Source organism: Vipera berus (assembly GCF_964194415.1).
Source record: "Vipera berus genome assembly, chromosome: 13".
Lineage (NCBI taxonomy): Eukaryota > Metazoa > Chordata > Lepidosauria > Squamata > Viperidae > Vipera > Vipera berus.
In genome coordinates this window covers 308129-336070 of record NC_138216.1, presented here as the reverse complement: position 1 = coordinate 336070, position 27942 = coordinate 308129, and the positions used below count along the sequence as shown (strand labels likewise).

Sequence of the window (27942 nt, the reverse complement as noted above, 5' to 3'; positions counted from 1 at the left end):
AGGGCAAGGCAGGGAATGGCTAAGTAAGACTTGTGGTCTCTGAGCAGCTTCTCCACTTTCTACAGAACAGGAAGTCCAGCTTTTTGTAAATCTGAGTTTTGTCCATTAAGAGATGGTTAATAAAGGAAAATACCATTTTTGCCCATAATGCTAATGGTGTTGCCTTCTGCTTACGGAACAGCCTTGGCAACCAGTTCAGTTGCCAAAACCTCTTACTTCCGCTTCCAGGAAGGCCTTGGATGTGGAAGTGTCCACGGTCCCTTTTGGTTTCCTGCTCTGGATTATCTCAAACAAGTGATAAGACAACACCTCCATTCCTTTGCTCCAAATGATGAGCATCACCAGAAAGTGACAGCAAAAGGTTTATTACTATAAATATAGGAACACACCTTCTAGGTGTGGAAAGAAGACAGGCACTAGAAGAGACTCGCTGGGAGGTGGGGGGGGGCAGGGGAGAGTGGCTGGCAGCAGAGTAAGGGATGACCTGCACAAGTCATGAGGGCCGACCTGGAGGGGGAGAAAGTCCCAGAACCATGGTTACAATCAGCAGGTGGCAGGTGCTGCATCTGGCAGGGATATGGGAAGAACAGCCCTGGATGTGGGGAGCCACTTCACCCCAGCTGCTTTTGCAGAGGCCCCAAGTGGCTGACTGCATCCAAGAACGGCTAAGCAAGAGAGCAGAGGCTTGAAAAGGGTCCCCACTGGGAGAGGACAGTCCACGGTACTAGACCGGGAAGGGGTCATGCATGTCCATAGACATATCCAGGAAAGAGAGAGGGTGCTGGCCTGAGGCCGGCCCAAAGGAGAAGAAAAATGTGTCCATCTTGCTGTGTCTGGAGCTGTGTCCCTTCTGGGCAGGAGGGAGGGAAAAGAGGGGCAGGCTTCTTGCAGGTGGGCGGTCTCAATGCTTGGAGTTTGATTCTTCGGCCAGGAACTTAGGACAGGTTCGGCCCACTTTCAACACAAAGGTGAGGCTGAAGGAAAAGGAAGGGCTGCCCGGAACTGCTGCTCCTGTGGTTTGGGAGGGCACCGGTGACGTCAGAAGACCCTGGAGAAGGGAACAGGCAGCTCGGCAGTGTGGTTGCCCTGATGCTCCTGGGGCTGCAGGGAGCCAAACTGCTGAGAGAAGCTGTTTGGGTACTGCAAAGCTGCTGGAAAAGCCGGGCCCGTTTCATCCTCCCTGGATGGCGGTGGGCAGAAGGGGCCAACCAAACTCGAGGCTTCCTGCAGTCGAGAATGAGCACCCACCCAGTTGTGGCTGCCCTTTCCCAGCCCAGCCTCTGCAGACGCGCGGCAAGGAAAGTGAAGACCTACCGGCTTACTCCTCTATCCCAACAGAGCAGGCATCCGGGCCAAGGGCTGCCCAGGCGGGGCAGGGCCAGAGGGCAGACAGAAAGGAGGGAGATGTTAGAAAAAAGACTCAGAATAGATGACGCCCCTTGTCTGGCCAAACATGGTGCTCCAAGAGGGAACGGTTCCCATCTGCCCCACCCTGCCCACAAACAGACACTGACCAGGCCACGTCGTGAGCCACTGCTTCTCGCCCTCTTCGGACCCAGAACAAACAGCTGGGCCTGTTGTATTGATCTGCAGGGCGCCTGCAGAGGCTCGATCTTCCTTGTGGAGGAAGGCTAGAAGGGCCAAGTGGGCAGACCCAGCCCTCCCCAGTGAGCCCCCAGGAAGTTACAGAAGCAAGGAAAGCAGGAAAAGGAAGGTGCAAAGAAGCTGGGCTCTTTCCTGCCAGCTGCAAGACCCAGGGTGGACTCCTTACATGCTCTGCGGGCCCTTACCTGGCAGGTAGACATCAGCAGGCAGCTCACTTTCCATTTTCCGGAGGACCTTGGCCTCACAAGATTTGCTACTCTCCTGGACAAAATCCTGGCTACCTGGGGGCAGCAGAGGAAGCCTATTGGGACTGGAAAAAACTGAGGCAGGCCCCAATCCACTCCCTCTGGCTGCCCAGCAGCCTCCCTTTGGCCCGGGGTCTTTTGCACACAGCATGCGTCCCTGCGTCCGTCCCGTCTTTTGTCCCATCACTCTTCTCTACCAGGGCCTTTGGGCTCAGCTCCACAAGAGGGAACTACCTATCCCCCAGCAGCCCTGGCACAAAGCAAGCACCCTTCCCCAAGACTGCTTACCCTCCTGAGTCCCTGGCAGGCTCACCTTGTGGCAGGGCAGCAACTGCCTTAGCTTCTTCAGCTGCCAGGCTCTGGAGGAGACGAGAACAGGGCAAGCTTAACTCTGCATCTCTCGTCACATGTAGGGAGCTCTACTGTGCCAATATTTCGTTTTACGTTGTGTGCCTGTGTCCACCCTCCCAAAGGAAACACTTCCGAGGCACAAGGCAAAAACTCCAGCAGTGTCTTCCAGCACCTGTTAGGAGGGCCTCCTGCAGCCCTTGGGAGGACTCCAAGCCCAGAGAAAACTATCATCTGCCCCTCAATTTCTGCCAGGACTTGGGCTGCAGACTTAGAGAAGATCTCCTGGGAATCAGGGTGATCCCCGTCCAAAGTGATAAGACTCCCGAAGAAAGCAAATCCTTTTTGACCCCATGGCCCATCGGCTTGTGCCCACGGTCTCCCCCTGTTCAGGAGCAAACCAAGAAGGCCCGGCCCTGCACCAGGGAAGCCCTGGGGGCCCCGGGGGGGGGGGGGCAGAGCTCAGCCACGAGATACGGTGCCCTCTGGCCTGCTTCCAAGACACACCTGGCTGCTCCTCAACATGGCCCTCGTCCTCCCACAAACCATGGTGCTGGGCTGACCGTTCCAAGGACCGCTCCCTTCTAAAACAGGGATGTTCACCTCAGGGGAGCTGTCTTCACACAGGATGTGCCCCGTCCCAGCCACAGGCGGCTCCAGGGCCAGCTCTTCTGAGAATTTCTCCTCGTCCTCTTCATGGATTGGTGAGGAGGGGGACCGGAGAGCACTGCAAAGGGGAGGTTGTAGCAGCCATCAGGGAAAGGCAACAGCTGCCCCTCGGGAAGGGAAGCAGGAGGGACCTGTGGGAGCAGCTGGGCCAGGCCAGCCCTCGGCCCGCTCACCTGTCTGGAGACTTGCTGCGTTTGCTCTTTGAGTGGCTGCTCTCCAGGCCTCCTCGGTCCAGCCCCACCAGGGGCCTGCTGGAGGGAGGGAGGCCGTCCAGCACTCCGGAGTAGCTGATCTCGTCATAGAGGGGAGCCGAGGGGATGGAGGGCGAGACGGAGCGCAGGCCGTTCAGGGCTTCCAGCAGGGAAATGGGCTCGTACCCTGGGGGGATGTTGTCCGAGCACTGGTAAAGCAAGCGGGACAGTCCAATTGGTGAACGGGGACCAGCACCCGGCTAGCTCTGCTCTCGCAACCACACAAGAAATTGCCAAGGCCTGAATTTGTAACGCAAATCCCACCCAGAATCATCAAGGAAAACTCAGACAGGGAGTGAAACAGAGCAAAATTTAAAAAAAAAAATCTTGGCACCCTAAACGTCCTTGCAAAGAGGCGTCCCTTGGTGGGGAGCGGCTTCTGACGTCCTCAGTCTTTGGCCAGACAAGGAACAGAGCCTCCCTGCTGACCAAGGGAAGTTGGGGGAAGTGCGGAGCCTGGGCGGGGGGGGGAGGGCCCTGCCGAGGCTCTGGCTCACCGACTGCTCCTCCCGATCCAGAGTCTGGGCCAAGACGGGGCTGAAGGAGAGTGGCGACAAGGCGCCCGGCTTCTTCCTCACTGCCCGGATCTGCAGCAGCGCACGGAAGGCTGTGGGAGAAGATAGAGACGTCCTCTGGCTGAGGCATCGGGAGGCAAAGGGTCAGAGCTCTGGAGGACTCCCGCCCTTCTGGCAGCCTCTGCTGCACACCTGAAAGGGGACCCGCCCTTCGGCCTTTCTGGGGAGTTTGTGAGGGGAACGCCCAAAGGAGGGGCGACCTCTTCCATGGGCCCCTTTCCCCCCACATACGCAAACGGCAGATGGGACAGTTGTTGGCCTGGTAGCGCAGGGTGTCGGCGCAGGAGTTGCACAGACAGAGGTGCCTGCAGGGCAGGATGAGAGTGTCCCGGAGGTCCGAGAGACACACCACACATTCATTGCTGTTGTCGCTGTTCTCATCGTCGCAGGGCTGTCAGGGGACGTAGTGGGGGGTTAATTGGGAGCCTTCTCAGCTTACTACATCCACATCTCCCAAGAGGTCGGCCCCTCCGATGGACACAGCTAATTTGATGCAGGGACCCCTCGAGCCATCCAGAGCCTCCACTCACCAGGAGAGAGAGAAGCCGGAGTGCCCCATCCCAGCCCTACAGGGGTCCTCTGGGCAGACTGAGAAACCTGGGACAACTAATCTAGCATTTTCCTGGCTGACAACTGCCCGGGGTGGGGAGGGTTAGGGTTCCCTTCCCTACCTTGGTCTCTTGGTTGTTCTTGTTCTCAATGCCGTAGATCTCCTGCAGTAGGTAACTCACCCGGTCCACCTGGGGGGGGGGCAGAGGGGGGGAGAGGAAAGGACAAGCAGACACTGAAGCACTGACTACTGGTAGACATGTCCCTGCCCATTCCAAGCAGGTTCCAAATTCTTGTTTGCATAGGAAAAATGACTAAAACCCACTAAAAAAACATTTCTAAATAGCCCCACAAGATCTGGGTCAAAAAGAATGTTCGAAGCCGCCTTTGAACCTGGAACGAGAAGGGGCCCAAGGTCAGCCCCAGCAGCAAAGGGTGCTGTAGTCCAGGCCTAAAATTAACCCCCTCTAAGGCAGGGCCCCAAACATTCCTGACCCCCAGACCAAGTGGAGAGGGAGCTGTGGGTCCCGCCCCTCCTCCCTGCTGCCAGGCCCAGCTCAGAGGCTCTGGAGCAGCATGCTGGCTAGTACTGGTGTGGTGGTGAGGGGGGCAGTCTGGGCAATTCCCTGCCGCCCAGTTATGAGGCCAGAATCCCCAGTGCCCACTGCTGCCCTGCCAAAACCAGGGAGTAAGTGAGCGTGAGGAAGGGCTCCCATGGAGCAGCCCACTGCCACTACCCCCTCACCCCACCCCCCCAGGATTGCAGGAAAAGACTTACAATCTGCTTCTGTTTCAAGGGCTTTACAGAGAAGCTGCCATCAACGTGCTAGTGAGCAAGAGAGGGAGACAGATTAGCCCTGCTGGAAGAGAATATAAGTAGCCCAAGTTGCTTGCAACGGAAACCCCCAACCCAATTTCTCAGGTTGCTGCAGAAATTCCTGAAATTGCAACAAGACCCAAAGCTCAGGAGATGCAAATGTTTCCAGCTGTAGCAGAAAAACACAACAGTCAAAACACCACCTGGAATGTTAAGAAGCAATCCAACCCAGTTTACACCTTCAGCCACTAGAATGCAGACCACCAACTCTCCAGATACCAGGCTGCACTTTAAAGGTACACATCGAAGCTCGGGACAAGGCCACCATTAGTCAACAGGGGAAGGAATCCAGAATCCTGCAAGAGAACTTCTTACCTTCTCAAAGGCTGCCAGGAGGATGTGGGCATGGCCAGTCACTTCCACAACAACTAGGAGGCAATTATAAGGCCTGTGAGAATCCAGCTAGGAGTCCAGCAGCTGGGCCAACTCTATGCCTCCAAGCCAGGAGGAGACAGTCGGGCACCTTTTGCTGGGTGAAACCTCTGCTGGAGACCACTTGGGCTCTCCCAGCCAAGATGGGGGTGGGGGGGCAGCGGCAGCAAGGGATTCCCTTCTTGAGATGGGGGCACAAGTGGACAATCCCAAGGATCGAAGGGAGCAGCTAATGCTGGGATGCCTCTCTGCAGGACAGCAGGAGGCTGGCAGAACGGGAAGGCTCTTCTTTCCAAACATCCCAAATGACTGAAAGGCACTCTTGCCAGTTTTAGTAGAGTTCGGACCACTCAACAAGTGGCCGTCCAAGCCTCTTTGGCCTTCCTTTTCAACCCCCTCCCCCCCATCTGACATAGCCCCAAGGGGTGCTGCCCAACTACAGGCACAAATCTGCCTCATACCATCGCCTTCGTCTACCGTGGCTTGGATGACCACTGGAAAAATTCCCCGGTCAAGATCAAAGTTCAGCTGGAAGAAAAGGCCAAGATATTAGCCACAGACTGAGAGCACAGGAGAACATTTATCTGAGAGGCATCCGAGTACATGCTGGCTCATTCTTCTGCTTTGTGGTGGGGGGCAAAATCACTTCTCGGCAGAGCAATGGAGCCGTGGCAGATGCAATCGAAGCCAGGCCGACACTGCCTTCCTGCCCTCTCGGCTCCTCCCTGTGGGTCCAACAACTGGACTCATTTCCCAGAGCCAGGCAGGTTGGCTCTGGTGCCACATGAACCCAATGGCTTTGCATCCAAAGCCCTGAAGAAAGACCAAGTAAGCCAAACCTCTCCAAATCATAAACTGCCCTGACTCTCATCTATTCGGGAAGTAGCTAGAAGGCGGGGAGAGTCACCTCTTCATCCTTCCAGTCGGAGAAGTCAATCTTGAAGGACGGCAGGGAGAACTGCTGGCTCACCCCTCGCTTGTAGTGCACCGTCTCCGATTGCAGAGAAGGGTTCTTTGTGCTGTAGCTGCAGGTGAGGAACAAGGTCAGAGGTGCCACCCCAGGAAGCAGCGCTTAGCTCTACCTGGGCCCACAGGCACCAACCCCTCCTAATTTCACCCCACCCAACCATCTCTGCAAATGAGTCTTGGAGCTGCCACTTGTCAGCTGCACACAACTGAGCAACATTCACATTTCCAGAAGCACCACCAAAAGAAGCCAGACTTAGGACAAAGTTAATCCAAGAGGTTCATTCATTGCCCAACCCCACAGTCCCTGTACTCACACAGCCATGCCACCAATCAGCTCCTCTGTTGCTTGACAGTAGATGGTGATGGCCACCCGGGCATCTGCATCAAAGGTGAATTCAAGACTGTATAAAGCCTTCTGCTTTCCATTCTCCTCTGTGGGGCTGTCAACATCTTCTTTGTACCTGCACCAAGGAGAGTTAAGTCAGCAGAGGAATAAAATCCACCCATTGCATCTCCTGGATGGGCAAAAGGTTGATTCGGCAGCTGAAATCTCTCAACCTCCTTACATTTCTCAGCCTTTTCCAAATACTGTCGCAGTAACTGCCCTGCAATTACACTGTTGGCAATTTCTGCTAAGGTGCCTTCAAAGAGTTCTTTAATACTTGTTACTCGTTTTTGTAAATATAAAATAGTAACAAGACTAGACAAAAAGGTGTTTTTTTTTCTTAAATAGCTGGGGACAGAGTCCCTGATCAGCATATATGCCCATCTCATCTTTCATCTCTTAATTTCTCTGCCAGGCTCTACTTGGGTCTCTTGGTCGCTTCCTTCCCAACTAACTGGTGCAACTTCCATATGCCTGACCATTTACGAGAGGCCTTCAGACAGGAAGAGCCTCAAAGGCTGGGCAGCACAAGGAGCATTTGGAATGCCACAGCTCAAACCAAATCGATTCTGGCCACAAGAGCCTGCCAGTCACTGGCAAAGAATGAAAAACGTGGCAAGGGAATTCCGATGCAAAAGGAAAAACAACCCAATAGGCAGCCCTGGCAGGAATTGGATCATAAAACCTGTCAATCCCAGGAGCCAGAAGAATTTCCAACCACCACAGTTTGGCTTGAAGTACCTGACCAGACGCAGGGAGTCTTTACGGATGTTCACCAGGCTCCGAAGGGTCTTTACTGGCTCATGAGGGGCTGGGGTCACATAGGGAAACTGGAAAGACAAACCAAGAGTCTGTGAGGCAGGGTGAAAGGCAGACAGGTAGCACGATGTGGTCCAAACAAAGGGGATGGGAGAATTCCCTACCCCCACCCCCAGACACAAAAGGACTACGTTTGAGATGGTTTGGCTTCCCTGGGGATGCATCCATGTAACAGGTACATCCCTGTCAGTCCAAGACTTTGAAGCTCAATTAGCATTATATGCTAGATTCACTCCTGGCTGGACTCTCTAGTCTAGTTGGTGTGACGCCAACTCGTTGAGATATGTTCCAGCACACTGTGAGTTTACTATACCATTAACTACAGAAACAGTACTCCATTTAGATTCATAATCTAGAAAAAAGCATCAACTGAAATTCAATATTTCCCACATTCAGTTTTATTTTTTTAATGGAGTGCAAATCTTAAACAAGAACTATTTTTTGAAACACGTACGTAAAATTAATATATAAATATTAATTTATCCCCTAGATATACCTTCCCCCAGTTCATTTGGATCCCGGAAAAAACCCCAGGTCCTGAAGAGAAAAGTTCCCGCGGCTGCCTGCGCTGACCTGGACGGGGCGGTTGCCCAGAAAGTTGAGGTCCGTGTTCTCCCCAAAAAGGTAGCCCTCGGGGTGTGGCATGTCGAACTTCTCGCCGCCCATGAAGAAGTGGCTAGCAAAGTAGTTGCCTGATGTCCAGAGGGAGGAAGGAGGGAGGGAGAGAAAGAAAGAAAACCTTCCAGGGCCGACCTCCCCGCTTCCCCGCAGCCCAGACCCGGCTCCCCCCGGTCCTGCAGCCGCGGGGAACCCGGCCCACCGGCGGCTGCCGTCTGAATGCGGCCCTGCCTCCCGCGGGGCCTCCGAGGCCCTTCCAGCTCGCTCGGCGGGGAGCCCCGCGTTCCTTTCCCTCCGCGGCCGCGATTGCAACCCGGTGCTCGGGCTCAGATAGACTGCCCCACGCCACGGAAGCTCTGTCCCGCCCCGCAGCGCCGTTGCCCGGGAGGCCACCGGGGCCCAGGAAGCCCGGCCGGCGCCCGTGCAAAGAAGCCCCCGCCGGGACTCACCGGACTTGGGCGGATAGCGGTAGGCCGAGTTGGCCTGGATGTCGATGTCCTCCACGCCGGCGATGCGGCGGCTGAGCAGGGAGCCCATGGCAGGGCAGGAGCTGGCGGCGGTCGCCCCGTTGTGTCGCCGTCAGGCAGGCCTGCAGGCCGCTGCCGCGCAGAGCGCCACGGGAAAGCGAGTCATCGCTCCCCGCCGGCCCGGTAATCGTTAGCCCGCTCGCCTATCCGTGGACTACGCTTCCCAGCAGGCAGCGCGCTCCTCTGGGAAAACATAAAGCTCCCGTCAGCTCGGGCGGCACTAAGGAGAAAGGGCGGGAACTACGGCCGTCAATCAAGCCGGCGAAGCCCTGAGAGCTAGGAAAGTTCAGATAGAACTGCGGCAATGGACTAGGACAGAAGCCGCGCTCTGGCAAAGCACGATGGGAGTTGAATCCCGCCTTTACGGGGCTGCCCGACTCCACAGCGCGGCCTCTATCCAGGGTCCTGAAGACCGTGGGCGCCCCGCTTCCATGCCCTTCGTCGGCCCGCGGTGGAAAGCCCAGGCCAGAAAATCCCCGGCCTCTCCTCCGCCCCCAAACTGAGGCTTCTCACCGGCCCTCCGCCTCAACCTCCGGCCACGGCGACCCCCCGCCCCCCCCAGGAAAGCCAGAGGTGGCCGGAAACGCAGCACGGGAGCCGGGCTGGAGCAGCAGCAGCACAGCTGCCCACCAGGCCACCTCTCCCCAGGAGGCCGTGGAGGGGGGGGCGCCCTGTCGCCTCCCTCAACCGGGATGAGCCTGGCAGCTTCTGCAGCGGCCCTCTGGGAGTCACTCCCAGAAAGGGCTCTGGTGCCTTCAAGCACCCCTGGCTTTCATCAGCTGAAGTGGGCCCTAGAGGAAGAGGGCAAGGATGGAGGCCGCCTGCCTGCCCCTCGGGAGCCTCCTTTGGCTTTGCACCCCCCCCCAGCCACCACCCCACATGGGAAAGGGAGGAGGCAGTTCTCTGCCCCCAAGGGCCTTTGGGTTTGGAGGGTGATAGACTGTTGCAGGGAAACACTCCCAGGCTCACCCTTATTGGGGAAGGGACCTGTCCTTATGCAGAAACCCCCACGCCTCCAGTTGACAACATTTAGGCTTCAAGCACCAATAGGGTAATTTCTTCTTTTTCAACTGCCCACCAGCCTGGACTGATCTGCTTTTTACCAAGACATCCAATGACCATCGCCAGTTACCCCTTCTGGCACTGGGGGGCCTTTCCCTCTCTTGCTAACCACCCACCAAAGGGAACTGCTGAGGCTGGAGGAAGAATAACCAAGCCCCTTTGTTGCCTGCTTGCAGAACAGAGGCAGCAGTTCACAGCATGTAGAAAAAGAATATTTATAGAATCATTTTCTCCCTAGATGAATGGTTTCCTGTGTCATGGCTGAGACAGAGACAGTATCAGGAATATCTCCGAGATCCCATATGGAGAGGGAAGGAGAAACACATTGGTCAGGTTTCTGAAGATTCCAGGGCCCAAACAGGAATCTCTGGCAGATCTTGGCCCCTGGAATACTTGTGTTCACTGTCATCATAACGAATGTTTTGTTCGGGAATCCTGGTTCACCATGGAGAGAAGCACCAATCTTAGCCCATGATCTGCTGCACATCTGACGTGAGTCGGGCATGATGGTAGTTGTGGACACAGCCGCTCCCCTTTGAAAGCCAGGCAAGTTTGTGGCTTCTGTTTCAGATGGGTGGGAAGCAGCCTCTTCTGTTACAGTATCAGCAGTCTGACAGGGATGACCAAAATCTTCAGGGAAGTAGTCTGCTAAAAGCTACGGTTGCCCCTAGGAAGACACCATAATGGAGATTGGCTGAAGGGCCTGGCCCAGATAACCCAGCTGAGAGGGAAGGGAACCCCACAAGACACCTTCGCCTCTACCACTTCCTGTCCCATCTGGCAGGTATTTAAGAAGAGAGAGGAAATGAGGTGGGGCTTGTGGAGAGTTGAGCTTACAGGCCCGGAACCTCCCGTTCGTTCTGAATGTGGCTTTCGTCGAGGGTCGCGCCAATAGCTGTTCTGTGCACAGGGTCACAGCTAAGCTCCTGCGGTCGCTGGTTGCTGTTGGCTATTGCAGACCCCACTCGACGGAGGACAGAGGCTGGAAAAGAGAGAAACCAGACAGAATCAGGATTCCTTCCCAAGAGACATTTTCCCCCATGCTACACTGGCCCCCGCTCATATTTAGAACAACTTGAACCCTGTCAGAAAAGAGGCCAACTCACAGGGGTAGGGCACTGCACTGATGTCTGCAAAGGCAGAACGAACTCTCTCCATTCGCACCCCCGTCGGAGGCCGGGGAATCTTCAGAGCTGTGTGGGGAAGAAGCACAACATCCAGGCTGTGAGGAGAGTGCCCAAGACTCTCGCCATGTAGAATGTGGTGCTCAAAGTGAGGAGCGACTGGGGAATGAGGAGAGCAAGCCAGAATACCCCACTGGGTTCTCCTGTGGCTGGGGAGGGGATTTCCAGCCACTTGGTTTCCACTAGGAGGACAGGCATGCCTGCCCCCACCAGGCCCTCTGAAGAATCTGGAGGTGCCAGGCTGGGAACAGGTGATAGCCCTCCCTGGCATGCAAGGCAGCCAATTCACCCACCTGCAAATTCCTTCTGCAGGGCAAATGTCCGCTCTGCTGCATGTGAGCTCACTCGGCCTTTGTAGAGGACCCCGTTCACGCCCAGAATGTCTACCTCTGTCTAAGACAAGAAATGCACAGAAAGAGAAGGAGCCACCTGTGAGCCACAGAGAGCAGCTGGGTCAGTTCCTCTTGGACTGCTGCTGAGAAGGAACCTCCATCTCCAGAGGCTTCTCCCGCCCTTTTCTCCCCTGGATGGGCCCAGCAAATCCCTCAGGAGAGGACTTCTCCCTCCCTCCCTTCCTCTCTCCCTCCCACACAGGATGGCTCACGTTGTCGTAGGTGATGGCATTAGGGTCCCCATAGGGGTAGAGGGTGGCGAAGTCTTGGGCCCGAGATAGGTGCTTGAGGGCGCAGGCTTGCTGCTGGGCTTGGCATTGCCAGCAGGTCTGCAAAGCGGGGTTGCCACTCAGTTCGCTTGGATCCTGATCCCTGGGGAGTCAGAGGCCCCGCTCAGCACCAGCAGCAAGTGGGCGGGCTGCCCTCTTGGTCCCAGAGACACAAGCACCACTTGAGAGGCAAGCAACAAAGGGAATGCAGCGCTGGGGTGAATGGAGACATCTCCGATGGCTGGGAATGCAAAGCCTCCTATCCAGCAGGGAGGTGCTGCCTTTGGGCGTGTGAAAAGAGCTGCTCCCAGAGTTCCCATCCAGCTGGTCCAAAGAGCCCGCCCTCCCCACTGTCTCCAGCCGAGTCACTGACCTTTTCTGCTGGTGGAACAGGTATTCATAGCCACTGGCACTGACTGGACGAGGCTTCAGTGTGGCTTTCCGGACAGTGATCATGTGCCTGTGAAGAAGCACAGGGTGAATACAGTAGTTTATTGCTCCTCCATCTGCTGCCCAACCCAGAAAGGCCCTGGGGATACTCACGGCCCGGTCATCATGGTCACTGGCCGGTCACAGGAGATGCATTTCACTCTCTCAAAGAGCTGCCTGCAAAGCACAAATCAACAGCTGTTGCCCCGGGGCTGGGGCTGCATTCCCAGCTCCACCATGTCTCCCTCTATCACTGCAGGGGTGAAGAGACCCACAGAAGACGAGGCACCTCTGGCAGGCTGTGCAACGCACGCGCACACACACACACACACACACACACACACACAGAGATAGGGTCTGCCATCCCCTCCTCACTTCTTGAAGCCAGCTGCGCTGTCAGCGTCAAAGCGGGGCCCCTCACTCAGGTACTTCTTGATGAACTTCCACACCTCCTCCAGCTGCCGGCTCACGGGATCCAGGGCCAAGCGGTCCAGCTGTGGGGCAGCAAGGGAGACTGAGTGGGCCCGCTTGCTCAACAGGAGGGGTCTGCTCTGCAGCAGCCAAGGTCCCCCAGGAGGGTGCTGGGCAGGGAGGGGTCACCTTGCAGTCCATGTCCACAAAGAGTTTCTCGAGCGCCTTCTGCCAGTCCTTGTCCTGCAGAGACATCTTTTGCAACAGATCCTGCATCATCTCGCTGAGTTGGCTGGTGGCCACCTGCAGCTGCCCGTGGTTCACCATTGCCTTCAGTGCACTCTTATCAGCTTTCTGGGGGCAGACAAAGCAAGTCCTCCCTGCACCCCAGGAGCTGACAGAGGGGGGCAGGGGAGATCACCAGGCCAGGATTTCCTCAATGTGGGTAGATCTTGGAACCAGTTTTCCTGACAGCCACTGCCCAGATGAGGGAGGGAGAGAAAGTGCCCTTTGCTTCCAGAAGGGCTCCTGTGGTTTGAATGCCTGAATTTGAGGCAGGGAATCAACTCCCTGAGCTGCTGCTCACCACATGCAGGCCCAAAAGGAAGCTAGATCAGTTGAATGTCTGCCCCTTAAAGGCACAGAAGCCCCGTGACTGCCTCTATCTGGAAAAAGTGGCATCTTTTCTTAAGAAAGGCATTTCCTTCACACGAATAGTGACATGACTTCACTTAATCTGTAGTGATGCTGGAGCAGATATGTCGAAATCTCTGAGATTTCTCTTCTGTCTGAGACTGAGGGGACTTCAGGTAGGAAAGAAGCAACCAGAGGCTTCATCCAGCCCAGTTTCTTTTCCATACCAGAGACTTGATTGGGGTGGGGGAAAAGATCCTCTCCTCCAGTTCCCAGAGACTCACCACATTCATTTCCTCTTGGATTGAGTCCTTATCGGCTTTCTTGACATCCAACTGATGCAACATGTTGCGTATGATCTGTAGAGGGAGTAAAAACTCTGCTGCAGACTCAGTTTTTTAACTCATGCTCAAACTGCCTGGGCTGCTTCCTTGCTTCTCCGCCAGCCACAAGCTGTGGCCGCTGACTGAGTGGCAGTACAGCTCCGTACCTGCATCTCCGTGCTGCTCCTGGCTAACTTCTCCACCCACTGCTGCAGTTTTTCATACTGTTCCTTCAGCTTTTCCATCTGCTCCAGAGTCCCTTGCAGAGATTCCTTTCCCTGAGGAAGAAGCCAGCGTCTCCATCTGCTTCCTGGCGTGGCCAGCAATATAGCCTGAGTCCAGCCCTGTGTGACCAGCACCTTCCCTGAAGAGGCCCGGGCAGATGCTCTGCAGCGCCTGAGCAAACCCAGGCCTGATTTGCATTGGGCTTTTCTTTCATTCAGCGAGAGACTGCCGAGCCCTTTGCAGGCAGGCGCATCAAGGCCTTGGCTGGCCTGGCCGTGGGCCTTCAACAGGCAGGCTTCTGAAAGCGCTTTGGAGTCTGCTTGCTGCTCAGGCCAAAGGGGGATTCCACCCAGAACCTCTTCCCCACTGGACTGCCATCTCGGATGAGATGCCCCCTCTCCTCAGTGGCAGTGGGCTGTTGAGCATGTCCAGACCATAGGGCAATTTGGCCCCTTAACGCTTTGTGCCTAAATTTCTATTGTCCTGCAAATCCTATGCCCCCCACCAACTGATGATCTCTCTCTCTCTCTCTCTCTCTCTCTCTCTCTCTCTCTCTCTCTCTCTCTCTCTCTCTCTCTCGGCTTTGCAGGTTTATGGAAATACATTCATGCAGCCACCCCCCCCCCCCGTGCCCATCCCTTGCCAGGCTACCCTCCCCAGGGCACCTGCTGGCTCTGAGTTTGCAATATCTCCATCTGTTCCAGCAGCGACTTCAGCTCAGGGGACATTTCAAAAGCTAGAAATAGAGGGAAGAAAAGGACTTGTGCCAGATTGCTCAGGTTTAGTCTGGGGGGTTGAGGCTGGAGCCCCCAAGCTTCATTAAGCAAGAGCCAGAGCCCACCTGACCCTTGGCCTCTGGATCTCAAGGCAGGTAGAAGGGCAGGAGACAGCGCTCCCAGCTGGAGATCATCCCAATTCCCCCCAGGAAACAGCACCTGGGCACACCATGGACACTGCTATCCCCTTGTCAGCCTCACCTGCAGGTCCTGCTGGGTACTTCAACTGGGCCTCCAGCTGAGTGATGTGCTTCTGCAGAGCTTCGTGCTTCTCGGGCAGTTGGCTCAGAACGGCCAGGATCTCCCGGGAGGTCTTTTCTCGGCCCCTTTCCACTTCTTCTCGGCCCCTTTCTTTTTCCTCTCGGCCCCTTTCCTTTTCCTCTCGGCCCCTTTCCTCTTCCTCTCGGCCCCTTTCCTCTTCCACTCGGCCCCTTTCTTCTTCCTCTCGGCCCCTTTCCTCTTCCTCTCGGCCCCTTTCCTCTTCCACTCGGCCCCTTTCCTCTTCCTCAAAGGTCTGAAATGCCAGAGTGGGGCAGGAGAGCAGCTATGCCTTGCAGTCAGGAGTTTCCTCCAAAAGGGGCACTTCTGCTGCTCAGTTGTAGGGCATCAGCATGGTGGGGAGAAGCTGCTGCAGGGACTGGCCCCCCGCCACTTTCCTCACCCGGGCAAGGGAGGTCCTGGCCTCCAGACCCACCCCATTCTTGCTGCACTTTGCCTGCCCAGGTGAGTCAAGAGGATCCAATTTGTCCAAGGACGTGAATCTGACTCACCTGTGTGTTGGTGGGTTTGCTCCCATCATGCCAACGGAACTATGCTGGCACAGAGAGATGCCAGGTGCCTCATCTGGGCCTTCAGTGGGAGGATGCAATTCAGTCATACTCACTTTGCCGGTGAGCGTCTCGCAAAGGGCACTCCAGGACACCACAGCCGAAGCACTTGCAGATAGGCTGACCCTTTCTTTCACGAGGCCCTGTGTCCACAGAGGGGAGAAGAAGGTTGAGCCCATTGGGGAGAGGGGAGCTGAGGTAAACGTTTGCTTTCAGAAGCAGAAGAGGTTTTTTTTAAACGGGCTGGTCCAAAACTGGAGCCTCCCATAGGTTGTCTGCAAAGCCCAAGAGCTCCGGCCCAGGGGGTGGGAGGGGAGAAAGGGACAAGCGCTAAGGAGGGGAGAATGATGCCCAAAGCTGGACAGAAAGGCCTATACATTAAAGGCGTTGTGTATGTATTTTTTTTAAGTTTCAGGTGCCCCCTGTGGAAGTGCCAGTCTGTCATTCTTGGTGTGCAGAGTAACCACCTAAGTGCTCTTGAGGCCCAGCTCGTCTTTGAAGAAGTGTGTGTGTGTGTGTGTGTGTCCTTGAAGTTCCACCACATCGTCTCACCCCCATTTCTGCACTCCCTGATGCTCTGTCTGCCCATCTAAAGGCCTTGCCCCGCTCCCTCTGCCAACAGGCTCAACAGGGGTGGCTGCAAGGGGCAAACGGAGAGGCAAGAGAGGCAGGGTAAGGGGTTAATGGAGGGGGGGACTAAGGGAGTGGCCAGGGCACAAGGGTTCAGGATTCTCTCACCAGTTGTTCCTTCATTTCTTCCATCATCCTGGCCTGTTTGTCCAGGGACAGGAGCCGCTTTTTCATTTCTTCTCCATTGATCTGTTCACAGTAAAACCAGGATCAGAGCTACACCTCCTGGGTGGGGAGGCTTCCTTTTCCATCAGAGCCTTTGGTCGAAGGCTTGTTCCTCTACAGAGAAAGGCCTGACCACCAAAAGCAGCCTTCTGGACCCAGGCCAGGGGTCTCTGTCCCTCAGGACCACTCACCTGGGCAACGTCTTCTTTCAGCTGCCCCAGTTCTTGCTGAAAGCCCTCCGTGGCGATTTTCAGCGAGCAAATGCTATTCAGCAGGTCCTGCAGCATATTCATGGCCTGAATGGAAAGACAGGAGGTGTCACACAGGGCCAAGGACCAAGGAGTGGCCGCTGGAAACTCTGCACTGAAGGCCTTTCATACAGTTGTTGCAATCTAGGGAAATGGCTGGGGGGGGGCCCCCGCAGGTAGCCACTCCTTCATTCTCAGAACCTTCGTGGCTCCGAAGCTCCACAACCAGATAAGTAACTTCAGATCCCTAATTATGTCTGAGCAGCCTACAGTTGCTTGATCAGGAGAAAGGTGGGGAATTAGGAATTTAGCATTTTGCCCAGAGAAAAACTCTTCCTTGGTGAGTATTTATGCAACTTTTGTAACTCAGATGGCAAAAGAAAGAGACGGTGGAAGTGATTGTGGGGCACTGGGAAGCAGTGGGGAACTTGCAGAAAAGGGGGAAGCTGTCCTCAGTCACAAAGGTGCCACACAAAGGTGTCCCCTATTTCTGGTGGCTCAAAGCCTCTCCTCCATTCACCCAGCAAAGAATTCCCTGCTTGCCGGATGGGCTGCAGGGCTCTCGGGAATTCCAGGTAAGGATGGCCGGCTGAGGCGTTGACTGGGAGCCTGGACCGGGTACGGTTTGGGGCCCGGCCACCTGCTTGCGAAGGGCAGGGCCACGTGGGGTTACCTTGGTCATGCCCTCCTCGTTCAGCTCCATCTTCTTCTTCAGCTGCATCATCTGCCACATGTCCAGGGCAGGCTGGCCCAGGCCCTGGCTGCGGACCAGCAGCTCTGCCGTGTCAGGGCTCTCGTTCAGGAACTGGAGCTGCTTCTCAATGACGGTGATCCTCTCATGCATCTGGTGGAAGATGGAACTGGACTTCTGTGCCACAGGGAGGGCCTCGGTGGCTGAGGTGGCTGCGGAGGCTGCGGAGCTGGCGGGCGGCTTGATGAACTCCAGCTCGTCCGCCGACACCTCCTTCCTCACTTCCTGCAGGTGCAGGTGCTCCACCAGGCTGTGCAGGAACAGATGCAGGGCGTTGAAGTTGACATTGCCCAGCTCCGGCGTCCCGATGGCCAGGTTGATCAGCTCCACGAAGGAGAGGTTGTGGCTCATGGTCCCGCTGCCCTGGGCAGACGCGCGGCATCAGCGGCGGGCGGCGGCGTTCTGCTCGCGGGAAAGTTTCTCCCGGTTGCTAGGAGACCCGGAACGCGGCGGGGGGGCGGAGGCGGGCGAGCCGGGAGCCGAGGCCAGGGGCCCCGAAGCAAGGCTGGCCCCGGCACCACCCCCACGCCGGCCACCACGCGGGGCGCCCACTCCCCTCGGCCTCCTAGCCCGGTCCCAGAGCGTCTCTTCCGTACCGCTCGCCCTCCCTTGCACCGGGATCGCGGGTTTCCCGGCACCCGAACAACCGCACCAGCCCCGCCGGGTTCAGACAACCTTGCCGACACGCGTCTAGGCCCGCTGGGAGCCATTCCGGCGCGCGGGGGGGCGGCGCTTCCTCAATCTGCATTGGTCCCGCCCGCGCCGAAGCCCCGCCCCGCCCCGCCGGGCTCCGAAGCGGCAGGCCGGTCCCGCTCGGCAGGTGAGGGCGCCGGGGGGGGGGAGCGAGGCGTCAGGGCCTTCTGGGCGTCCGAGCGGCTCCTCGCGCGCGGCATGCTGGGTGTTGTGGTCTCCCGGACTACTCTTCGCTTCTCCGCCAGGCCCGCCGGTCGAGGCCGTCGCTCTGCCCGGCCGCGCCGCGTCTTCTGCTCCGGAGCCGCCGGCTTCCCAGCGCCGCTGTGACCCGGGAGCCTCGGGGCCGCTGCAGGTGCCGCCCGGTCGCCCTCCGAAGGGAGCCGCAGCCCGCGGGGGGAGGGAGGCGGGGGGGCGGCCGTGCCCTCGGGTTGCTCGCCCGAAGGAGGCCCCGCTCTGGCCCGGGAAGGGCTGTGAGGAAGCGGGCGAAGGGAGCCCCGGCGCCCCGCTGCTGCTGCGCCCCTCCCGGGCCTCCGTCGCTGCCCGCCCAGCAGCTCCGGCCGTCTTGCTGGCGGGCAGAGGGACCGAGGCGCGCTGCCGCCGGGAGGGCGAGGGCTGCCGGCTGAAGCAGGGAGGCCGGTCGGAGCCGGGCTGGGTGAGGGAGGCCTTCGGCCGGCCGGGTGGCCCCGCAGCGGCCCTCGTGCTGGGCCAGGGAGCGCTGACTGTTGGGAAGGTGGGGCCGGGTCTGTTAGATGCTTAGTGCCAGCCATTGGCAGTTCCCCAAAAAGGTCATCAGATGGAGGCAAAGAGGCTTCTTTGCTTCCACTGATGAGCCAAGGGTCTCGGACCCGACAGCCCCATTGGTGAGAGAGTTTTATGGTCAGGGAGGGACCAAGACCCCCCATAAATACCTCTGCACGAGGGGCTGTTCTTTGTTCTAATTCTCCTTCTAGTTCTAGTTCTATTCTCCAGTTCTATCTCTACTCCTAACCTCTATTTTAGTCATGTAATGCTAGCTTGTTTTCTTCTATTTTATTTCTCTCTCACATGCAGGCATGAATGCTTTCATGCCAAATATTTCTTTCTCTTTGATCTATCATGAATAAAGCTAATATGATTGCATCTCTGCGTGATGCTTTTTGCTTGGAAGCTCCTTTAACGATTCACTCGTGAGAACACCTCACAGGGTCTGCCACCGGGACTGAGGCCGTGCCGGCCTTCCGCCCGTTATCAACGGGCCCCTGTCCGGGTGGCTCTGCTCCTCCCCCCCCTCCTCCGCCCAGCCTGCTGCCCGTGTGCTGCTCCCCATGGGACTGCGGGGTCTATTGCAGAGAAGGAGCATCTGGGGGAGATTTTGTAGTGACTTTGGGGCTGCTGGCTTAGGTGGATTTGCTGCTGTGGTTTTGGCTGGAGAGGAATGTTTTTTATTGCTGTAACTGGCCTTTCTTTTGGCTGACTTGCTTGCCTGCAGTAAGCTTCCTGCAATCTTGAGAGCCGGGTGGTGCTTAGTGCAGGACAGGAGCTGTCCCTTGGAGGGCAGGGGGTCTGTGCCCACACAGGGGTGAAAGCTGTTGTCTAAAGTGACCTCCAAAGGAAGAAACTTCCCCAAGGCAGCTGGCTGCCTCTCCTTCACTTTCTGTGCACCAGCCCTGCGTGCCCCAGTTCCCCATCCAGGAAAGGGTCTTTTCTGGCACAAAACCAGCCACCTTTGAACAGATGTCCTAAAGAGAGACCAGAGCTGTTGCTCTATCTACTCCCCCTGCAGTCTCACAGTATCCTTTGGTGTTCCCCCCAGGATGGATACTGGGTCAGACTCAAAATGTTTCTTTTGGGGCTGGAAATGTACTCGTGGTCTTGGCTGATGCCCCGCTCCCTTGTCAAGGAGGTGGCTGGCGACCAGCTCCACCTGCAGGGACTGTGGCCGGTGGCTGCAGCAGGATGAATTTGCATAATGGCCAGGAGTCCCCGTGATGCTCAGCTGCTAGCAGAGATGCCCTGGAAGGGGCAGCCTTTGGGAAAGTCCCTCAACTAGGTCCTTCTGGAGAGCTGAGCCGAGCATCCCCTTCCAACTGGCTGTGGGTCTTTTTTAGGGCAAAGCTCTTCAGGCCAGGCCAGCAGGATGTTGGGCCATTTGTGGGGATCTTTTTTGCCAAGAATTCTGTGAGAAAAGTTGCCCCCCCTTTCTCCTGGCTGAGCTCTGCTCTTTTTCTCATATCTTTCCTAGCCTGCCCACCACCCATCTCACAACTCTGCATCTTTCTTTCTTTCAGCATGTCCAGTGACCCTCCTCCACCCTACCCTGGGGGGCCATCAGCACCCCTCCTGGAAGAGAAGGATGGGTTCCTCTTCCCCGCAGGTGAGGCTCTGTTTGTGACCCATTATCCACCTGTTCACCATTCTCTCCACGTGACACTCTCTTCTTCCAAATCTTTTCAGGTAGGAGCTCTCCAGCCGTGGTGCAGCCCCCTTCCGATGTTGGCCCTCCGCCCTATGAAGCAATGTCTTCCCCCCAGCCAGGCTTCATCCCCCCTTCTATGCCAGCGGAGAGCTCGATGCCCTGCTTCCCTCCTGGTAAGGGGCACTTGAATGGGAGACAGGGAGGGTTTCGTTTCAAGCCCCTGGGGGGAAGGTGTGCGCCAGCCTAAAAGCTGCTCCCGGTCAGCAGTGGCTGGACTAGCGCATAAACCAAGTGTGGCAGAAGAAAATGTCCTGTTGTCATAACAGGACCTTATCCTGCCGAGTAATATCAAGGCAGTATATAAATCTCCAATCAAAGCAATATGATGTGCACCAAAAAGCAGTTAAACAGGAATCAGGCAAGGGGCTGCGGGGGGTTCTCCACTTGGGGCCCTGGGCTCTGTCCTGCCCTCAAGTGGCCATCGGTCACAAGGCCTTCTGTAGGATGGCAGCTGGCCAGACTGTGGTCCACTGGGCAGTTGCTCTGCCTTGGCAACTCTGGAAGCTCTGAGTGCAGCCAGGGAGGAGGAATTGGGACAGGCTGATCTCTAGACTCTCTGCCCTGGCCTGTTAGGAAGGCAGTCTCCCTCTGGGCCGCCCGGGCCTTAAACAAGTCCCTTCTTCCCTTCCTGTCTAGGTGGCTACTATGTGCCCCCAGGGCCACACGCCCCTATGGGCTACTATTCTCCCACTGGCCCCTGTGCCCCTGCTGGAGGGCAAACGGCAACCATGCTAGTGCCATCGGGCACCGCAACCACCGTGACGGTCCTGCAGGGCGAGATATTCCAGGCTGCCCCTGTCCCAACAGTGTGCCCGCATTGCCAGCAGGCCATCACCACCAAGATCACCTATGAAATCGGCCTCATGAACTTTCTGCTGGGCTTTTTCTGCAGCTTTATCGGGTAAGTGGCGGCGGCGGTTGTGAAATCTGAGCTTGAAGCAGGCTCGGGGAGGGGGGGAAAGTGTGTGGGGGGGGAGAGTGTGCCCATCCCTGCAAGCCATTCCTGAGGGAGGGGGCATCCAGGGCTCCGTTTCCCTGACCCTGGCAAGAAGCCCCTGCTGCCCCTCACGGTTTCCCTTCTCCCTTCCAGGTGCAACCTGGGCTGCTGCTTCATCCCCTGCCTGATTGATGAATTTAAGGATGTGACCCATAGCTGCCCCAACTGCAAGGCCTACATCTACACCCACAAGCGCATGGGCTAGCAGGGCCTGCTCAGCTGGAGAGCTCTGCTGCGGCTGCCGCCCCCCGATTTACCTTTCCCATCTGCTTTTGTGCTTCTCTGCTCCCCTTCACCCTTCGCCCAGAGAGGCTCGGGGGCTGCGGCCGCCCCCTAAGGCTGCCGGGGATCTGCTGGGCTGGCTCTTGGGGTGAGACGGGAAGCTGGGTCAGACGGGCGGCTCTCCTCCAAGGCAAGGTACTCCTTCGGTGGAAGAAGGCCGGCCTCACCCACAGCGATGCCCTGGGCACTGATCTCCAGCAGGCAGAGGGAGAAGAAGCAAAGTCCGTGGGTGCTCTTAGCTTTTTAAAAAAAATTATTTTCTTAATTGAAGAATTTAAATGTCATAGTAAAAGTAAATACAATTAAAGTCAGAAAAAGATAGTATAGAAATGCAAAGTAAGGAGAAAGATAAATAGAAAAAAGGAAAGAAAAGGAAATATGTAAAGAAGTGACTTCCGGTTTTCCTCACAAAAAGCAGATTTCATGTTGCCCCCTACAAAGTTACAAATAATTTTTTCTACCCATCTTTTCAGTCAGAGTCGGCAAAAGGTCATTACCAGAGTTTTATAAAAAAAAGTCTTGCTTTAACCTTGATAGAACCAACAAATTGTTATTCCTTTCTTTCAGTTCTAACAATCTTGATCTTTAATTCATTCGGATGCTTTTTTCCATAGCTTCTTTTGTAAATCCAATGGAAAGTCATTATCCAAGTCATTGTCTTAGTTTGCTTTTGTATTTACCCTTTGATTTTCTAAGCCTTAACCAGCTTCTTTTATTTATCCAGTAAAAAGTCCTTATCAGGGTCTTTCTCTTGGCTCTTGTCATCCACACTTGTTCCTATCGTTTTTATTTCCAATTTGAGTGCCTTGTCTATTTTGTAATCCACACTTTTCTACCCAATATTTCTGATTCCACTATTTCTTCATCAAGTAAAATTTGTTACATCTGTCATTTCTTCATCTTTTAGACAGTCTATACAGAGAAACAGACATTGTTACAGATATTGTTAATACTGATTTCTGGCCCTATTCTTCAAAGATCTTTAATATTTCAAATGTTAACAGTATTTTGTATAATTCTGTAAATCCCAATCCTAAAGGCAAGTTGGGGTTTTTGTTTTTTGGGGGCCTGGATTTTAGTCCCCTCTATTCTCCAACTTAAATCACAAGGTCTCTTATCTCTGTTATGACTTGCAGTAGCCAAAATAATTCTGGTTCTTACAAAAGCTATATTATATAGTTACTTCTAAAATCTTATGATAGAACTTTCAATATTCCAAATTTGTTTGGAGTCTTAATTTGTTTATAACTTTATTTCACAATCTGGTTTAGCTTTTTGTCTTTTATCTCAATTTTTTTTAGGTTCTAAAACTTACAATTTTTCCTTTGTTTAGGATAAACATTCATTCACCAGGTGACATTTTAGTCCCTCTGACGACTGTTGGCATAAAGATGTTTAAATAAGCAATTTCCAAGTGATTAGAAGGGATGTTAGTGAACTTAGCGTCCTTTAAAAGGCGCCAGCCAATCCCTTTGTCTCCTGGAACTAATATCCACAATAAACCACTCCCATTCAGTCCCTTCACAAGGATCAGCTATCCGGAGCACATGTGGGCGATCCCTCATCCTCTCCTTATCTGGAGTGGTTCGGAAGATTCAGTCTACTCACCTGTTCTGTGCTCTTTGTCTCTACTCTCTACGGAGACATGTTTAGCTTGCCAGGGCCCCACACCCAGAAGTCCAGGGCTGTGGGCTTTCCTGCCTGTCCTCAGCATTGCACAGGCCAAGGTTTCCTCCTCCACGTTGGTGGTTCCTACACGTATGATTGCTTTTTGCACTCTTGAAGAAGCTGTTAGTTTTTTGATTCTGCACAGCTCCCTGTGCTTTGTAGATTATGGCCAGGCCAGCACTGGAAGCCAGTCAGCCCCTTGCTTGAAGGAGATGTGCCTCCCAGAGTGAAGCAGATGCAGAGTTGCTCAGAGACCTTATTCGGGAGAAAGAAGAGGCCCAGCCAAAGTGTAGGGTACCCCATGCAAGCATGGAGAGCTGACTCCATCATCCCTTCTCTTCTGTTTCGTCTGGGCCATCTCTCTCAACTTGGGTGGGCCAATGGCACCGTCCATCTTAGCTGGACTTGGATCCTGTTTGCCCATTGGAGGTATGCAAGAGGCCCAGAGCCAGCACCCCAGGCTGCAGGTATTCCTCTGTTCCAAGCCAACCCTGAGCCAAGAAATTGTGCCTGTCCCAGGTTCCCTTTTGTGACTGCTTGATGTTTCAGGTACTTAATACACCTAATAACTACTGTATGGAAATGTAGGAAAATCCCGTAGGCACAAATGCCATTTTTGCTAGAAAGCCCTTGTCTGGCCCTGATGAACAAGGGTGCACAGGCGCTCCTGAGGCTTGTGATGGGATAGCAGGTGGCCGGTCTGAGTCCCTGTCTTTTCCAGAGCCTGGGCTGCCTTGTCTCAAGCCCTTGTGCCCCTGTGTGTGGTAGTGCCCAGGCACCTGTTCGCCCAGAGGCTGTCCACTGAGGCTGCAGAGCACAGATGGGCTTGGCCTCTGGGTCTGAGGACCTCTCTAAAGCACTAGGAACCAGTAAGGAATCCTCATCCCGTTCTTAGAGAGAAGTAACCTGTCACAGCTCTTCCATGTTTGTAATCAAATAAAAAGATTGACCCTCAGCGGTTTTTTGCTGTGTATCTGGGGTATAATCCAAAGCCTGAATGTTGCAGGTGGAGAGAAGGGGGTCCTGCTGGTCACCCAGGGAGGGAGAAGGGAGGATTGCTTGGCTTTTGCAAGGGGCTGGGGCAGACCAGAAGTTAGCCTGGGGCTCATTTTGCCCCTCTTATTTTCAGAAGGCCCTCACATGAGGGAGTCCATCAGAGGAGATTGACAGTACCCTCCCAAATTATGCAAACTGCAGAAACCAAAGATCAATTTTATTTTGTCAGAGGCATCACCATAGTCTAGACGTTACATGAAAATTAAACCATTTCCACTTTCTGAGACCCTCCTGCAACTAATGGGAGTGAAGAGCCTTCTGCATCCAAGTGAGAAGGCTACCTGTCTGTGCCCCCCCTCCATGTAGTGAGGAAGAAAAAAGCTCAAACCATTCAGCCCCCCCTTCTCCCCAGTCAATAGCTCAAGTTTTCTATCAGTTCTGCCACTAACTGCTTGGACACACAGGCATTTGTACACTAGATTTGGGTTTAATGTTTCCTCAATTAAATCCGGCATTAAAAGTCCACATGTTAATGGAAAAAAGGAGCAATTTCTTCAACAGCCAACAGGCAGCCGGTGCCCAGCCTCATATCACGTACCAGGCTGCAATGCCAGCAGTGACCGCAACGCAGGCTGCCAAGACCAGCTGGACGGTGGGCTGCTTCAGGGCGGCCAAGGCGAGGTGGCAGGGGCAGGCAGTGTCCTTGGAGCCGACTGAGGAGGAGGAAGAGGACCGTTAGAGGCTGGAAGAAACCAAAGAGGGAAGAGGGGGAAGCCCGGGACCTACCGTGTTTCGAGGCATAGTACGGGCACTTGCGCATGTCTCCCTTCCCGTCATGCATTGGGAGGCTGCCATCTTGGGCTTCTTCTGGTAACAAAGCCCCTATCTTGTCCAGCTCCTCAAAGACCTGCAGACAAAGACCAAGAATTCCCTGAGCTGAAACAAGTCGCCAGGAGTGCTCAGCTTATCTTGCCCCAGCCCTTGTGGGCTGCTCTGGGCTCTAGCCAAACTGCACTCCTGATGGCAAATCAGAGCCCCCCCATAGCAGGAAGCACTTCAGAAAGCGATGGGCCCTGAGAGCAGCCTCTGGCACAGAAAGACTCGCTTTGCTGCTGGAGGACTCCAGGCCTGTCCCTCGGGATGTCAGAGCAGGAGGCAGGATGCAACTGGAGGACTCCAGGGTCCTTACGGGGCCTGCTGGCTCAAGCCTGACATGCCACAAAAGATGCTGCTCATTTGGCCACAGAGAAACCTGAACTTGGCACCACTGGCTGGTGAAGGCTGAGGGAGAAGTGACCGACTCTGCTCAAGAGGGCAATGGCAGGCGGCCTTGGGAAAAGAGGCAGCCCCATGCCCGCCCGCCCCCAGAAGGATGGATTCAAAGTAGGGTGGCTTTAACAGGCACCCTGAAATCCAGCAGTCGCACACCTGCATATTGAATTCAAAGGCCCTGTTGGCCTCCTTGACGATCCTCTCCTTGGTCTCCTGGGACACATCCAGGGCGTTGAGCCGAGCTCGGTAGAACTGCTTGAACTGCTGGGGGTTGGAAATGTTTTCAAACATATAGAAGTTGATTCCTTCTCCCGTGCTTGGCAGCTTCAGTGCTCGCTGGGCCACCCTCTTCAGCACCTGACCCCCAGAAAGGTCCCCCATGTAGCGGGTGTAAGCATGGGACACCAGGAGCTCCGGCTCATGCTGCCCAACATGATGGATGCGATCCACGTAGCGCTGAGTGGCTTCTGAACACTGGATCTTCTCCTCCCAGCCTTCCCCATACAAGTACTCCAGGTCTCTTGCCAAGGCTTCCTTCCGGTGCAGCTCCAAGGGGAAATACAGAGGGGTAAAGCTGGGCTGGTCCTTGTTGTGCTCCATCTCCTCTTCCAGTGCAGAGTATGTGAAGTAAAGGGCTGCTGTGCCCAGCTGCGTGAGAACAAAGGAGCCATAAGAGGCCAGTGGCTACCAGTCTACCCTGTTGTCCAAGCCATTGTGTAGCAGCTGATTGTTGGACTGCTGTGCCTGAGGCTGCCTTGCTCCCTCAGGCCAACATGCCAAGAACAGCAATGACCCTTCGCTTTAGTGAAAGAAACACCTCCCAGCTGGACCCATCCAGGACTGAAAGTTTCACTTCCAATGCATTGTAAGCCAGAAAAAGGAGATACAAATACATTAAAGAACCCAGAAAGATCTGCTGAGATGGAGGGGTGACTCCAGAGAAGCCAAACCTCTTTTTGTCTCCTCTCCTGACCCCAACCAGAGACTCAGGACCTGGATAAAGCAGGATGTACCTTGAAGAGTTCCCTCTTGATGCGTCCCTTCAGGAAATCTTTGACAAATTGGGTGTTCTCAGCCCGGTCATGGGCCTCCTTGGTCCCTTCTTTCAGCAGCTCGGAGAGGTCTGTGGGACTGTGGAGACAGGGGTCCCGCGGAGAATGGTTGGGCACTGCAAGCTCAAATCATCTGCAGGCAGCAGGGCAGGCCCTCCACTCTGCAGCATCGAGGTAGAGCAAGCTTTGCCCCACAAATGACTCCGCCATGTCTCCCACCTTTGGCACCCCAGGCCCTGCCAGGCAAGCTCACTCCTCAGAGAAGGGCCTGGGTAACGTCAGAGACCGTGCTGTGCCAACCGCAGACTGGCATTGGCAGTCCCAGAGACGGCCCATCTCTTTGTGCTCCAGCAAGAAACTGTCCCCCCTGCCCCTAGGAAGATGCATCCTCCCTCGCATGACGCATCCGCCAGGGTGTCTCAGCCTCTCTCCACCTCCACCTGCCCCTCCAAGAAGCAGGAGACGCTACCTGGTATTCTTCTCCCCCTCCTCCTCCTCTTCCTCCTCCTCCTCCTCCTCTTCCTCCTCGTAAGAATGGCTCTCAGGCTCATCCATCAGCTCAGCAGCCTCGGTCGACATGGCGCCCAACCCGCTGCGCTGCGGTCCCGGTTCAGCTCCGACGTCCTGCTCGGGAAGGGCCCACCACCATTAGCCTCCCGGAGATCCTGCTAGGGCAGAGCGCCGCAATGCTCGAGCGAAGCCGTCGGCGCCTCCATCGCCAGCGCCGGGAAGCGCCGCGGCCGAACAGCGGGCTCGGGATGCGGAGAAGCCGCGCAGGGCGGCCCTGACCCTCGGGGCGCCCGAGAGAGACGGCGCTGCTCCCCGCCGGCCGAGGAGCCGCGCGGGGCCTGGGGGTCTCGCCCAGTCCTCCCGGTGTCCCCGCCGGGCCTGGAGGCCTCGCAGGTGGGAGAAGGCCGCAGCGGGCGGGCGTCCCTCGCGCGCCCGACGGTTACCTGCCAGTCGCCGCCGCCGCCGCCGCTCCTGCCGCGGCTCTTCCGGTCAGCCCGCGGACGCAGGGCTCCCGGCTGGCTCCTCCCCCCTCTGTCGCGCGGACAAAGCGCGCTGAATATGCATGAGCCGCGCGCGGGGAGGCGTCACGGCGCCCCCTGCAGGGCCGGGTGCGCTCGTCTCCTTCGGCGCTGCGTCCTCTTCCCGGCTCTGCGCAACCCGTCGCCGCGGCCGCCCCTTTTGCCCCGCAAGCAGAGAACGGAGCCTTGAACGGCGCCGGCCAGGACAGAGCAGAAGCAGCCACCTCCTTGCACGGTTGCATGGCCGCCCCCGCCGGAAAGCGCTTTCCCTCCAAACTGCCCCGCGTTGCAAGGCAGAAGCAGGCTGGTCGGTCCCCGGGTGCCCTTTACCGGGCAAGGCCACGGTTACACGGAGTCCAACAATC

General features: G+C 55.9%; 5 protein-coding genes and 1 long non-coding RNA gene across 13 annotated transcripts; 1 reads left to right on the top strand and 5 right to left on the bottom strand.

Annotated features, from left to right (window-relative positions):
* Positions 1-349: 349 nt before the first annotated feature.
* Positions 350-8944, bottom strand: MGRN1 (mahogunin ring finger 1). Of its 5 annotated transcripts, none has more exons than XM_081337866.1 (17): positions 8732-8944; positions 8238-8356; positions 7587-7675; positions 6775-6921; positions 6399-6516; positions 5953-6019; positions 5435-5487; positions 5021-5068; positions 4365-4433; positions 3925-4084; positions 3616-3725; positions 3041-3267; positions 2802-2925; positions 2164-2209; positions 1791-1886; positions 1315-1359; positions 350-1048 (listed from the first exon to the last, which is right to left on the bottom strand). In XM_081337866.1, exons 1-16 carry the CDS (start codon positions 8817-8819, stop codon positions 1319-1321), a joined length of 1602 nt encoding a protein of 533 aa, XP_081193992.1. In that variant the 5' UTR covers positions 8820-8944; the 3' UTR covers positions 350-1048; positions 1315-1318. The 5 variants fall into 5 exon arrangements, with proteins under 5 accessions (XP_081193992.1, XP_081193993.1, XP_081193991.1 ...); XM_081337867.1 differs by having other exon boundaries at positions 1315-1326; XM_081337865.1 differs by having other exon boundaries at positions 350-1359.
* Positions 8945-10100: 1156 nt separating this feature from the next.
* On the bottom strand, positions 10101-15172 carry LOC308674258 (uncharacterized protein C16orf96-like). Its single transcript, XM_081338595.1, has 13 exons — positions 14715-15172; positions 14403-14473; positions 13680-13790; positions 13474-13548; positions 12746-12910; positions 12521-12639; positions 12260-12322; positions 12090-12176; positions 11660-11819; positions 11349-11448; positions 10978-11064; positions 10709-10853; positions 10101-10538 (listed from the first exon to the last, which is right to left on the bottom strand). Exons 2-13 carry the CDS (start codon positions 14463-14465, stop codon positions 10520-10522), a joined length of 1194 nt encoding a protein of 397 aa, XP_081194721.1. The 5' UTR covers positions 14466-14473; positions 14715-15172; the 3' UTR covers positions 10101-10519.
* A 44-nt stretch (positions 15173-15216) lies between these two features.
* LOC308674260 (uncharacterized protein C16orf96-like) lies at positions 15217-17863 on the bottom strand. Its single transcript, XM_081338599.1, has 4 exons — positions 17057-17863; positions 16327-16431; positions 16079-16159; positions 15217-15483 (listed from the first exon to the last, which is right to left on the bottom strand). Exons 1-4 carry the CDS (start codon positions 17483-17485, stop codon positions 15280-15282), a joined length of 819 nt encoding a protein of 272 aa, XP_081194725.1. The 5' UTR covers positions 17486-17863; the 3' UTR covers positions 15217-15279.
* A 53-nt stretch (positions 17864-17916) lies between these two features.
* CDIP1 (cell death inducing p53 target 1) lies at positions 17917-21808 on the top strand. 2 transcript variants are annotated; one of them, XM_081338601.1, is made up of 5 exons: positions 17917-17954; positions 20095-20180; positions 20261-20395; positions 20919-21183; positions 21373-21808. In XM_081338601.1, exons 2-5 carry the CDS (start codon positions 20096-20098, stop codon positions 21482-21484), a joined length of 597 nt encoding a protein of 198 aa, XP_081194727.1. In that variant the 5' UTR covers positions 17917-17954; position 20095; the 3' UTR covers positions 21485-21808. The 2 variants fall into 2 exon arrangements, with proteins under 2 accessions (XP_081194727.1, XP_081194726.1); XM_081338600.1 differs by lacking the exon at positions 17917-17954 and adding an exon at positions 17965-18179.
* A 242-nt stretch (positions 21809-22050) lies between these two features.
* Positions 22051-24209, bottom strand: LOC308674263. The gene is made up of 2 exons (XR_014027841.1): positions 23170-24209; positions 22051-22473 (listed from the first exon to the last, which is right to left on the bottom strand). It is a non-coding gene; the product is annotated as an uncharacterized lncRNA (long non-coding RNA).
* Positions 24210-24411: 202 nt separating this feature from the next.
* HMOX2 (heme oxygenase 2) lies at positions 24412-27571 on the bottom strand. 3 transcript variants are annotated; one of them, XM_081338597.1, is made up of 5 exons: positions 27503-27571; positions 27019-27173; positions 26511-26628; positions 25654-26145; positions 24412-25132 (listed from the first exon to the last, which is right to left on the bottom strand). In XM_081338597.1, exons 2-5 carry the CDS (start codon positions 27126-27128, stop codon positions 24755-24757), a joined length of 1098 nt encoding a protein of 365 aa, XP_081194723.1. In that variant the 5' UTR covers positions 27129-27173; positions 27503-27571; the 3' UTR covers positions 24412-24754. The 3 variants fall into 3 exon arrangements, with proteins under 3 accessions (XP_081194723.1, XP_081194722.1, XP_081194724.1); XM_081338598.1 differs by having other exon boundaries at positions 24415-24938; positions 25012-25132; positions 27019-27522; XM_081338596.1 differs by having other exon boundaries at positions 24413-25132; positions 27019-27522.
* Between the last annotated feature and the right edge of the window lie 371 nt (positions 27572-27942).

What these genes read in the sequence shown, in the direction of transcription:
- MGRN1 (XM_081337864.1), bottom strand. Translation starts at nt 8,819, where the DNA reads ATGGGCTCCCTGCTCAGCCGCCGCATCGCCGGCGTGGAGGACATCGAC. An exon ending in CCTTGAAACAGAAGCAGATT is followed by an intron (nt 4,434 to 5,020) that starts GTAAGTCTTTTC and finishes CCCCCCCCCCAG; the next exon opens with GTGGACCGGGTGAGTTACCT. An exon ending in TGCTGATGTCTACCTGCCAG is followed by an intron (nt 1,049 to 1,790) that starts GTAAGGGCCCGC and finishes TCCCTTCTCCAG; the next exon opens with GGTCTTCTGACGTCACCGGT.
- LOC308674258 (XM_081338595.1), bottom strand. Translation starts at nt 14,465, where the DNA reads ATGTCCCCTGAGCTGAAGTCGCTGCTGGAACAGATGGAGATATTGCAA. An exon ending in GTGACCATGATGACCGGGCC is followed by an intron (nt 12,177 to 12,259) that starts GTGAGTATCCCC and finishes GCTTCTTCACAG; the next exon opens with GCACATGATCACTGTCCGGA. An exon ending in ATGCCATCACCTACGACAAC is followed by an intron (nt 11,449 to 11,659) that starts GTGAGCCATCCT and finishes TTCTTGTCTTAG; the next exon opens with ACAGAGGTAGACATTCTGGG.
- LOC308674260 (XM_081338599.1), bottom strand. Translation starts at nt 17,485, where the DNA reads ATGAGCCACAACCTCTCCTTCGTGGAGCTGATCAACCTGGCCATCGGG. An exon ending in TGAAAGAAGACGTTGCCCAG is followed by an intron (nt 16,160 to 16,326) that starts GTGAGTGGTCCT and finishes TACTGTGAACAG; the next exon opens with ATCAATGGAGAAGAAATGAA. An exon ending in AAGAAATGAAGGAACAACTG is followed by an intron (nt 15,484 to 16,078) that starts GTGAGAGAATCC and finishes CTGTGGACACAG; the next exon opens with GGCCTCGTGAAAGAAAGGGT.
- CDIP1 (XM_081338601.1), top strand. Translation starts at nt 20,096, where the DNA reads ATGTCCAGTGACCCTCCTCCACCCTACCCTGGGGGGCCATCAGCACCC. An exon ending in TGGGTTCCTCTTCCCCGCAG is followed by an intron (nt 20,181 to 20,260) that starts GTGAGGCTCTGT and finishes AAATCTTTTCAG; the next exon opens with GTAGGAGCTCTCCAGCCGTG. An exon ending in TTTTTCTGCAGCTTTATCGG is followed by an intron (nt 21,184 to 21,372) that starts GTAAGTGGCGGC and finishes TCTCCCTTCCAG; the next exon opens with GTGCAACCTGGGCTGCTGCT.
- HMOX2 (XM_081338597.1), bottom strand. Translation starts at nt 27,128, where the DNA reads ATGTCGACCGAGGCTGCTGAGCTGATGGATGAGCCTGAGAGCCATTCT. An exon ending in TCAAGAGGGAACTCTTCAAG is followed by an intron (nt 26,146 to 26,510) that starts GTACATCCTGCT and finishes GTTCTCACGCAG; the next exon opens with CTGGGCACAGCAGCCCTTTA. An exon ending in CCTTTGAATTCAATATGCAG is followed by an intron (nt 25,133 to 25,653) that starts GTGTGCGACTGC and finishes CTTTGTCTGCAG; the next exon opens with GTCTTTGAGGAGCTGGACAA.